This window comes from Gadus morhua, chromosome 1, assembly GCF_902167405.1.
Source record: "Gadus morhua chromosome 1, gadMor3.0, whole genome shotgun sequence".
In the NCBI taxonomy this organism is placed as follows: Eukaryota; Metazoa; Chordata; class Actinopteri; order Gadiformes; family Gadidae; genus Gadus; species Gadus morhua.
This window is the reverse complement of record NC_044048.1, coordinates 6,697,668-6,709,721: the sequence shown is the minus strand read 5'-3', so window position 1 is coordinate 6,709,721 and position 12,054 is coordinate 6,697,668. Positions and strand designations below refer to the sequence as shown.

Sequence of the window (12,054 nt, the reverse complement as noted above, 5' to 3'; positions counted from 1 at the left end):
GCGCATTCCTCCAGCCTTTTCACCACTTGTGACAGGGGGCATCTTCCACTCCTTACCATCCTCTTTATTTTCTTGAGACAATTTTAAAATTTAAAAGCGCTACAATTGCCCAATCCTCCAAAGGTCACGGCATCCTCCAAAATGTGCAACATTGAGTGCACGTTGTAGACCAGAAACTGGTTACCATAAAGTTCTCGGCCTCTCTCAACAAAGAATCGGAGGAGATCAGCAGCATATCTCCAGTGTTGCTCGACCAATGCTGGACTTACAAGTATGTTCATTGCCACACTGAATGTCATGAAGTGGCTGAAAAATTCATCTTTAAAGGACCCCCTTCAGCACAATCTTTCCTGTATATAACATAAACTGCCTATGTTCCGTTGCCTTCCATCTCTCAAGCTCTTTAAGATCTCTCGGTTTTCGGTTTGCGAGCGAAGCTGGAAGGGATGTGTGGACGGAGGTTGGTGAGCCTGCTGCTGACCTCCTCTATTTGGGTTGCCGACATCTTCAGGCCCTTCACTCCTCTGCACCACATGAAGAGAAGCCTCTTCATTACACCCAAGCATGCCTGGTGCATGTAATCGATGGGAAATGCACTGATCATGTTTATGGGTAAATCCAAAAGCGGGGTGCTGCCATGATGATGCTCGCCCTGTGTCTGTTGGCGGAAGGAGTCGTCACTACGAGCCACCACCTCTGTCTTGGTAAGTAACCTTCTCATACCACTCACCCCTCTGCACACACCGGTCACACCCATAATAGCCTGCGCAAAGTTTTACATTCTTCACAAAGGCCTTTGCAGGAGCATCGCACACAAAACATAGAATGTTGAATTTTATTGTATTGTTCCTATGTTGCAGGCCACTGGACAGGAGGTTGTTGACATCCATCACCATGTCTTCCAGGAATTCCAGATTCTGTGGCTTCGAACCTCCACAAGTCAGGGTGATAGGGAAGACTGACACTGGTTTTAAATGGACAGCACAAAGGATGGGCCACATTGTTCTTCCTGAGCTCTTAAACAGAGGTAGCCCATCTACGTTGAAGGAAAGGTCAACACAGTCAGGGACCTGGTCTGCTGGGTATCTCAATAGAGTCTGTTGCAATTTGTCCTTGATAGGAAAATGGACATACTCCATACCAGACTTTGAAGTGATCCTGACCTCCCTGGGTGTCTTCAGGAGTGTCCTGGTGGTGGAAGGCAGGTCAGTGTGTCCGTGACCTCTCAAAACTTTCAAAAGGTCATCAACAGCATTGTGTTTCACCTGAAACTGGCAAGCCCAGCTAGCGAGGTCAGATGCGAGCGATGCCGGACCCTGGTCGGACGCCTCCAGGTCATCCCCAAAAACCTCTTCCTCCTCATCATCAGAGGGATCAACATCCATCCAGTCATCGAGGTCATCCTCCAAAGCAGAACGATCCTCAAATGACTCATCCAAGTCCAAGGAGTTGTCCATGTCACCAACAGGCGCAAGAACACCGGATGGACTGCTGGACAATCTGGCATCAGCCACATGGTGTTCTGTGACACAAACACTGGCAGTGCTTTCAGCTATCCTATTCATCACTTGTTTAGCAGATCTCCATGAACGGAGGTACTGCCTTGCCCGTAACTGTTTCTCCTCACTCATCCTGTGAAATAAAATGTTTCACATTTTAACGTGTGATTGAGGTTTCAATACAATCTAGCCATAAACTGTCTTATAGCAGGCTTCAGACCAAAGATTTGTGATGCAAATGCGGGCTTCAGACCAAAGATTTGCGATGAAAATACATGCAACAGGGTTCACACCCATGCAACTTCTATCAACATCACCACCGTTTCCATAACGACACCTTTACTATACCACTTATTTTTACTAACTAGCTTGCTGGTAACGTTAACCAATAAAGCTGTAGCATACTTGGCATACTTGTTACGCGACTGATGTTTTGCAAACAGTAGCGTTTCATACGCAAAGTGGATAGTTATTTTCTCCTACTCTCCTAATAATATCGTGAAGCCTCTGCTGGCCTTGACTGACGTGAGTGGCAAGACGTCATCAGCACTGAAGTAAAAGTGTTCTAAAACCTTGTAACTGCAATTCAACTGTCTTATGACGACTTGCAACGTTCAATTCACACTGCTGCAACTTCTATCTACAACGGTTTTGTTACGTTGCATTGTGAATCTTTGTTCTGAATTGGCTTTTTAAGGCTGACAAGGCTTTATACACATACCTGACAAGAATGAGGTCAACGGGGACTGGAGGGAATGATCTATGATGCAAAAAGAAATGCATAGGAAATTAATGTAATTGTGTTAAACTTTTAAACAGTACAGTTCATGATACATATACAGTGTGAAACAGTAAAGGACTAGGCCTAGCTTTTGTGCAGGTAAAGAAGAAGATGGGAATGTGTAAATTAATCTTAAATCAAAACTGAAAGGTCCTACAAAACATTGGGCCAGGTGGTTTAATGGCACCATATTCTGGATTTGCATGACCTTTATATTGCAATTGCAAATTGCATCTCTAGTTCAGGATTACTATTATTAGCCTATTATAGTGATTGGTGGATTTCTTTAAAATTGACTGACAACAAGTTATCTCTGGTCGATTTTTATTTCATTTTTTAGAACTTGACGTCACACAAGCGTCAATCGAGTACTCGTTCATATTTCCTCCTAGACTGGGTATGATATATTTTTTCGTTGGATAAGTCCCGGATTCTCGCCTCTGATTGGTTAGAAGGGCTCTCCTTTAAATCGTGTTTCGATTAGTCCTAGCTGTTTGCGGGAGTTTATTGTAAGGATTAGGGGTTAACCCATTTGAACTACGCCAGTTGATCGCGCCTCTTGTGCTGATTGAAGAAATTGACGGCAGCCTCCCCAGACCGACGCGCAATCTACGATTGCCAGGCTAATTTCCTCCTATTCCCGCCAACACTTCACGGTGGGGACCCAGACCTACTGATACTTGGTCGTTTTCGCTTGAAATCCTCAATAAGGTAAGTTAAGATTAGCATTGGTGGCATTTAGTCTGCAGACAGAGGGACACATAGCTAACCAAATGCTTATGAACTTCTTGCAGTTTGCTACAACACCTTCTGCCAACTGCTACCTATTAGATTTCGCTACCTACTTCGGCGCATGCGCATGACATGCGTAAAATTGTAAAATACACATACTATACCCCTGAAATCTCCAATAAAGGCATTTTAATACAGCATACAATTATGCTCCCCATATTCTTATGTGTCAGGTAGCGTATTTCATCTGTAGACCAACTGCCTCTATCAAACGATGCTCCCACTACAGAATCACGTTATTGTACACCACTAACCCCATGTACACTGTAAGAATATGGGGAGCATAATTTGATACTGTATTATAATAACGTCTTTATTGGAGATTTCAGGGGTACTGTATGTGTATTTTACACCAATACCACAACGCGGAATCAATAGCGTAATCATGCGCATGCGCAGAACAGACCAGGAAGCACAATATGATCGGTAGCAGAAATTGGCAGAACACCCTGCTTGACGGAGTAAAAGAAGACATGGCGAGGAACGGAAAGCTACGGTATGTAGATATCCTTTGCTTAGACAAAGCTGTTTTTTCGCGCCTTGTGGTACTAGCACTACCATTGCAAGCTCGTGCAACAGCATTATAGTTAAAACAAATAAATGCAACGTTACGACTGCACGCGACAGAGGTGAGTGCCTCTGCCTCTTTGTTGATTCCCGCCCGATTTCGTCGATATTAGCAAGTTGTGGTCATTGCACATCCAAAAGGCAACCAAAATTAATTCCATCTTAAAACTGTTAAAGCCCGTTAAATCATAATTTACCCTGAATGACAGGATAAATGTGAAGTCAAGTTACAGAGGCTACAGCTGGCTCACAATGGCATTTTATAGCATTGCCGATAGCCCCATCGGCCTGTTAAGTTGGCTAAGTAGCCTGCTAAAGTTTACACTATTCTTGCTGTCATCATCATACTTCGTGGTGTTGACTTAAACAATTACTACACTTGAGTATTAAGTGTAATTTGCCTCTGCCTATAAGCACATATCATTTGAGTATCATCAGTGTTTAAAGGGCAACTTCACCCATTTCACATAAGCTTTGTATTTTTAGAACCCCCCGCATATTTTTGGATGGTCTAGCATCATTCCCTTATTTTCTGGAGAGACTGGAGAGATCCGTATAGATCTCCAACACTTCCTGTTTTTAATGACGCAATATGACGATTTTTGCGTACAAGAAAACAGGAAGTGTAAGAGGGGATGATTCTCGTAAGACTACAACCACTAGTCCCACCCCCCTCTAGGGGGTGGGACCCACTGACGCTACAGACCTATTAGAGCAGTGCCAGTGGGTGGGACTTCACCAGCAGAAACTAACATCCACAGCGTCTGAAGCTAAGATAACAGAGGCTGTTGATAAAACTGAAGTACATTGGCGGAGGGTACTGGATCTGACATAGAAGTTCACCATTTCGAAAGAAATACAAATGAGGACTACCGTATTTTCCGCACTATAAGGCGCACCTTTGATGAATGGCCTATTTTAGAACTGTTTTCATGTATAGGGCGCACCGGATTATAAAGGCGCATAGAATAGAAGATACTGCAGTCAAACGTTTGACTGGGGTTGCGTTATGCATCGACTAGACCGAGCTGTGCTAAAGGGAATGTCCACAAAACAGTCAGATAAAGTCAAACTTTATTAAGCGTTCTGACAACTCCAGTCACTCCCATGGTAACGATGTTCAAACGTTAATGTGCATATTAACAATATCTCATCAATATCTGATCAATATCAATATCTCTTAACAATAAGCTCACTTTTTCAGTTCATTCCCCGTCTACGAATCCCTCGAATTCTTGTGTGTCCGAATTGAACAGTTGGGCGAGTACGGCATCCAACATGCCCGGATCCCTCTCGTCATTATCCGAGTCAGTGTCGCTGCTGTTGCCTGGCAGTTCAGTGATTATTCCTGCCTTCGTGAAAGCTTAGACCACAGTTGAGACTGTTATATCAGCCCAGGCATCCACGATCCATTGGCAGATAGTGGCGTAAGTCGCCTGGCGCTGTCTCCCCGTCTTGGTCACGTGTGTTCGCCTTCTTGGCCCCGTCCACACAAAGCGGATTTTTTGGGTGAAACCGCATAAATAAACGCTTTTGGTGGACACGGGCTACGGCCACACCAAACGCGTGTAACGTGCCTAACTTGAAGCTTGATCATTGTGTGTCACAAAAATGGTTCAACGCGCCAACGCGCCTGTGGCTGCGCTGGATTTAGGAGTCCGAGGTAGGAAACCCAAACGCCGCCGTATTTGGGTGCATGATAGAGTTTAGATCGGGTTAGATTAAATAGATTAAATAAATAACAATAATCGGGTTAAATAACTTCACATGGTGTGTCTGGTGTGTTTCCAGCATTCGTAGTGTTGATCAGCAGATAGTCCGCCAAGACGTTGAGGTTGCTTAGCAACCAGAGACGCTGTCCATGCAAGTGAATGGAGCGTTCCCTCTTCGTCATAACTATCAAACCAAACATCCTTCACATTCAATGAGCGAACATTATGAAATTAAAATGCACATTTCTCGTTAAAAATGTTTACATAAACGCATTTAATTGCGTAACTATGTTACTATTTCCACCCAGAATAAAGAAAGATGTCGGCCGTATGCTTCTGTGCAAGCGTCACTACTCTCTGCCAGTGACGTCGGGTCAAGCTCCACTCTGATTTGTTCCATTAGTAGATGGAACAAGTAGGTGTCCGATAGGCGGAGATGATCAGCGGGAGTGGCCGCCAGCGAAGCTGTGCATGGTGGGAGTTGTTGTATTCAATCCACAAGCGCCAAAAAGTCACTTTCTGCCTTTTCTTGGTCAAGACTGCACCAAATTAGAATTTTATTTTATTATTCCACTACATATAGGATCCAATTTCAATACATATTCATGCCTCCACCGGTGAAATGCTCCTTTAACTAGCTAGTTCATTAGCCATTAGCACCGCCTAGCTAACGCCTGGTTATCGTTGTCATGGTAGTACTATAGCTAATTTAAGATTTCGCGAATGTCATCGTTATCAGAATGGTCTATACTACTAACATTAAAAATATAAACATTGGAAATAAATAGCTACTTCAAATTAACTTACCTTACCTAATAATTCTAGTAATGATATATTTTCGAAATTCTTCTGTATTCTTCTGTATTCTATCTCTTTTCTCTCCTGTCTCAAAACCCACAAAGACAAATTTGGAAGTACAGGGTATTAACCGTCTTTATTGCACGAGACCTCTAACTTTGGAAGTACTGGGTTTAACTGTCTTTATCGCACGAGACCTTTAATGCCTGGTTCTATAAACGCCATCACATTCGTGGGGACAGTATGGCCCCCTTACTTAGTTTTTATGGCATACCAACCAACAGTGAGTAAACAGGAAGGGACAGAACCTGAGGATTTGAGCCAGCGTTTCAACCTTGTTTCTGTTCCAGTGTTCCTTTTGCGTCACGTTGTGTGATGATATAATATACAAACCCAAGTATTTGGGTTAATAATACAGTAGGCCTATATAATAAATGATGGGGTCCTTCAGATGATATTTATAAGTATCGAGATATATATGGTATATTGTGAAAAAAAAATCCCTCATCGCACAGCCCTACCAACATGTGCCCTTCTGTGGATTAATTTGTTGTTAAACAGGGAACGAAAAAGCTTGAACTGATAGCAAGATCCAGTATGAAATTAAAGTTTTAATTTCAGACATGTTAGATATCAGCCTTTAAGGCATTCTGTTATTCAATTTCAATTTAGTTCAATTCAACCACACAGAATCGACCATCATATTGCAATGTACTGTGTAAATGCAAAAAAACAAATACAAATATTAAAATAAAACGTTAACATTGAGATTCTTATTTCATGGTGTCATAAATTATAACAATAGAATTACAACAAAACAACAAACTGTAAAAGAAAGTGTGGAAATGGCGCCATCGAAAATCTTTTTTTCTTTTTTCAATTTTTTATATTTTAAAGCAAAATAAGATTTAGGTAAGCATAGACATCGAAAAGGAAAGCTTGCATTAACAATGTTTGGTCTCTTCTTTGCCAAGTATTGCAGAGGGCAGCATGGAGATTACTTGGTCCCTTCTCACATCTTGTGCAGCTGTGAGCTACAGGCATAAAATCAAGACCGATTTGGTCAAACTTAGTAAACTAGACACAATTGTTCTTGTATAGCTGTCCTCACACACTTTTTCATTTCGCTTGATATGTTATTCAACTGCTCCTCGTGTGTGTGTGTGTGTGTGTGTGTGTGTGTGTGTGTGTGTGTGTGTGTGTGTGTGTGTGTGTGTGTGTGGGTGTGTTTGAACAGAAAGTATTAAATTAGTACCTTTTTTCTTTTACCAGGGACCGAACTGAAGACGCTGGGATCCACCATTTAAGAGACATCCGGAATCAACAGGACATCTTCACAACCCTGACTCGGCAGCGACCGTTGAGCCAGCCTCTCTGCAGCTTAAGGACAACTTCAGCTTGATCGAAAACTGGGGGGCAATTCGTATAATAATAGGATGATCTGGTGTTTTAAGGTTTATTAGTCGGCGGTTTAATTAATGTATCAAAGCAACACAGCACTCGTGATCGTGGGGTGGTTATCTGGGCCACTCGACATCAGAACCTCGAGTTTGCAGCCTCAACAAAACACCCGTGATTATATCATTGCCCAACCCCACTCTCACTCACACAATTTCAAATTGCATTGATGACCTTATTTCAGCCTTGGTTACCAAATACTAAGATTAAACTCAGGTTGATTGTCAGGTCAGTCTTATCCTGTGGGTCAGGCACTGCTGTTATTTTCTTAAAATTGCAATAGACAGCATTAATATTAGTTTGGATTGGATTCTGATTAGCAGTCACTGTTTAGCTATACTCTCCACCTCAGCCTCTCCACGGCCTTTATGCTCTGTCCTGGTTGACCAATGTAAACCTTTAATGTGGTTTGTTCACTTGAATCCGTGAAACGCATGAATTTTACTTCAAATGTTTTGTTAATAGAAAGAATTGTCGTGATTTGGTCCCTGTATATGCATTTGAAATAAATGATTCATCAATTCAGTATCTGAATATATTTCATTTCTATTTTTCAACACAATGACAGAGTTTGTGGAAATGAGAATTGTTATGTAGTTCTGGATGGTCAACATAGTTGAGCACAAATATTTGTTGTGGGAATTGAGTCATCACTAAGTAGTAAATAAACAATAAAAGTGGTGACATTTTCTGATTTAACCTAATATTTGTGTTGGACACAAACAGCCAGTGTAATTCTGAAGTTTGACATCACGGTAAGTAAATGACCACACCACTACGTAGCCGTGACATTACTTGCGTTACCAAGTGGCAACGTTAGCAAATGACCACACCATTACCTCGCGGCAACGTTATTAACAGTACCAAGCGGCAACGTTAGCAAATGACCACACCACTACGTCACGGCAACGTTATTAACAGTACCAAGCGGCAACGTTAGCAAATTACCACACCACTACGTCGCGGCAACGTTATTAACAGTACCAAGTGGCAACGTTATTAAATGACCACACCACTACGTTGTGGCAACGTCACTCACGCTACCAAGTGGCAACGTTAGCAAATGACCACACCACTACGTCGCGGCAACGTTATTAACAGTAGCGGAGAGCCGGGTCGATTGAAACACGGGACGATTGAAACACAGCGATTTACTCGAAAACCACGCAAGGCTTTCACGTCAAAATTCGTCACTACGTTCAGCAAGCAAGACTGACCAACCCCGGGAAATTTCATGTAATGACGTCACGCCGTTCAGATGTTATCCCGCGAACCTGTTTTCGAGAGCTGTAAGTAAAATCCTTCCTGCGGTAGTTTTTTTGTAATAAATAGTTGTATTTTTTTGTTTCATGCCATAATAATATCACTATACAACAGATGAATTAGTATTTAAACCTGTGATAAAGTGTGCAATGTCACAGTTTTGAAGTTTAGAGGTAAAAAAGGTTTAAGTGTCAGTAGTCGCTGGCGGGACGATTGAAACACCTGTTTCAAACGTCCCGCACATACCATGCGTAATTACGCGAACATTGCACGATCATTACCTGTATAAATCACAGAATTAATCAATGTTTTGCAATGAATAATTATTGCTTTGAATTAATAACATATTTTGAATGAACAAAACGTGTTTATCACATGCATCAACAGATTATTACCGAGTGAAAAATGCCGCGCGTGAGAAGGAGAACCACCTCCCGTGGGCAGGTTCCTGCATGGGTGTATTCCAGGGCCTGCAGCGAGGTCAATTCTGGGAGCTCAGTGAGGCAGGCAGCGTTGGCCAACAACATTAACCATGTGACGTTGTCACGCTACCTCAAGCGGAGGGCAGAAGAGGGCAGTGAAGCGGCTAGGTCCCCTGGCTATAACCCACACAATAGGGTTTTTAACGCAGCGCAGGAGGGAAAGGTCAGGGACTACCTGAAGAGGGCAGCAGCCATTTATTTTGGGCTCACCCCTAATGAGGTCAGTGTTGTGAAAAGGGCTACATAAGTTGTAGGACAGGCACACAAGTATGCTATGCACATGCTTTAATTAATAAATATGATTTAATAAATATGAACAAATAACATAAACATAAACATCAACTTTTTATGACCCCTTCAGGTCAGAAAATTTGCCTTTGAGCTGGCAGTCCACTTCAGCTGCCCATTCCCTGCATCCTGGTCGAGGAAGAGCATGGCGGGGAAGGACTGGTTCACCTCCTTCATGGAGCGCAGTGGCAGCCTCTCCCTTCGGCGTCCAGAGGCCACTAGCCAACAGCGATTGTCCAGCTTCAACCAAACAAATGTAAACTTGTTCCACCAAAATTTAAAGACGGTGCTGGAACGGCACCAGTTCCAGGCCAAGGACATTTGGAACATTGATGAAAGCGGTATTTAATATGAACTTTATTAACAAAAAACACAACTATATACACACAACTATATATATATACACAACTATACTCACAACTATTTACAGGGGTCACCACTGTCCAGGTGCCAGACCGTGTCGTCGCCCAGATGGGGCAGAAGCAGGTCGGGTCAGTGACCTCAGCGGAGAGGGGGACCCTGGTCACAGTTGCCTTGGCAGGCAATGCGCAGGACGACCTTGTTCCGCCATTCTTCATCTTCCCCCGTAAGCGGTTCAAAGACCACTTCCTGAGGGGTGGACCCGTTGGCTGTGCTGGCAGCGGCAACCCAACTGGCTGGATGAAGGAGCCAGACTTCCTCCTGTACCTGGCCCACTTCACCAGGCACACCCGTGTGTCCAAGGAGTCGAAGCTGCTCCTCCTGCTGGACAATCACCCGTCCCACCTGTCAATTGCAGCAATTGATTACTGCAGAGCTAATGGCATAGTGCTGCTGTCATTCCCTCCCCACTGCACCCACAGGTTGCAGCCAATGGACATTAGTGTCTTCGGCCCCCTAAAGGGGTACGTAAACAGTGCGGCGGACAGGTGGATGAGGAGCCACCCAGGGATCAACATCTCCATTTATGATGTGCCCTCCATCGTTGCTGAAGCCTTACCAAAGGCTGCGACAGTGAACAACATTACCTCCGGGTTCTCAAGTCCAGGGATCTGGCCTTTTAACCCCTCTGCGTTTGAGGAAAAGGACTTCGCCGGAGCCTATTCCACAGACCGTCCTCCTCCCCAGGCTTCGGGTGACGAGGTCAGCGCTTCTCCAGGTGCCACTTCAGGTAGGAACACTTCATCAGAAGCAACAGAGGATTAAACAGAGTTCATAATAGATAAGTAAATAGTCCCATAAGTCCAAGTTCATAAAAAAAGTCCATAGGGTAGTGGACGGCAGAGAAGCTGCTAGACCACCAGGCCACAACTCTCACATCAGGGTATTTAACCAGGATCAGGAGGGTGAGTTTATAAACATTTATTTAAAAGTGTGTATTTTTTTAAATGTGTCCTTTGGCAGGCATGGATGTACCTGATCGAGCTGCCGGGCCTGACGAAGCTGTCCGGCCTGAGGGAGAGGCCGTTGAGTTCAGCCCGGACATCGTCCGGCCTTACCCTAAGGCCGGACCTAGAAAGATCACAAAGAGAAGAGGGAGAAAGAGGCAAGTGGAGTTACTCTTGCATCTCATATCTTGTCTGGACTTCCTTTGTCTACAGTCATGTAGACCTACCACATTTAAAGTAATTCAATTATCATTAAAACGTCCAATTTAACGTTTTCAGGACAACTGCTATACTTACGGACACCCCGGTGAGGGCTGCTTTAGAGGCGGAAAAGCAGGGAACTGGGAAGCAGCGTCGTCCCGCCAAGCAGCCTCCCTCCTCTCGGGCTCCCAAGAAGAGGCTGTTCTCGCCCGCTCCTGATGCCGGAGTTGCTGGAGTTGCCACCTCAGCTGCTCCTCCCACCATCACCTGGCCCGCTGATGGAGTCAGCCCCACCTTAGGCCTAGTTTGTCCTGTTCCGGAGGCAGCAGAGTTCACCACCATTGCTTACTTACATTGATTACTTCTCCAATTTATTTAGGCCTATCCAGCGAGGACGTCAGCTGCCTCGTGTGCTCCGAGCTCTTCAGCGCCTCGATGCCTGGGGAAGAGTGGGTCCAGTGTGTCTTTTGTTATAAGTGGTCGCATGAGGCTTGCACCGACGGGAGTGCACACCACCTGTGTCACCTGTGTGACAAAGAATAAAAATATTCAGCCTACTATACTGTCCATGTGTCTGCACTAGTTTGCAGTGGAAATACTGTAAATGTAGGCCTACAGCACAATTCAGTTAACATTCTAGACTGATTAACTAACTAACTATTAGGCCTGGGTTAGGCTATGAGTGGGAGCTGGGCTATTAAATATTTCGCTGGGTAGGCCTACTTTTCATCCATGATTGTAACGCATCCAAAATAACAACGGCTACATTAAATTATGACAATAATAATTGAATTTAGTGGACATGCACACTTAAAAACTGCTGGGTATAAGCTATAGGCTAGCCTT

General features: G+C 43.9%; 1 protein-coding gene across 1 annotated transcript; it reads left to right on the top strand.

Moving 5' to 3' along the window:
• Positions 1 to 10,058: 10,058 nt before the first annotated feature.
• Positions 10,059 to 11,566, top strand: LOC115549151 (uncharacterized). Its single transcript, XM_030364174.1, has 3 exons — positions 10,059 to 10,790; positions 11,024 to 11,165; positions 11,287 to 11,566. The coding sequence occupies exons 1-3, from the start codon at positions 10,112 to 10,114 to the stop codon at positions 11,564 to 11,566; spliced, it is 1,101 nt and encodes a 366-aa protein (XP_030220034.1). The 5' UTR covers positions 10,059 to 10,111.
• The last annotated feature ends 488 nt before the right edge of the window (positions 11,567 to 12,054 follow it).

Coding starts and splice junctions, on each gene's coding strand:
- LOC115549151 (XM_030364174.1), top strand. CDS start 10,112: ATGGGGCAGAAGCAGGTCGGGTCAGTGACCTCAGCGGAGAGGGGGACC. Junction 10,791..11,023: donor TTCTCCAGGTGCCACTTCAG/GTAGGAACACTT, acceptor GTCCTTTGGCAG/GCATGGATGTACCTGATCGA. Junction 11,166..11,286: donor AAGAGAAGAGGGAGAAAGAG/GCAAGTGGAGTT, acceptor TAACGTTTTCAG/GACAACTGCTATACTTACGG.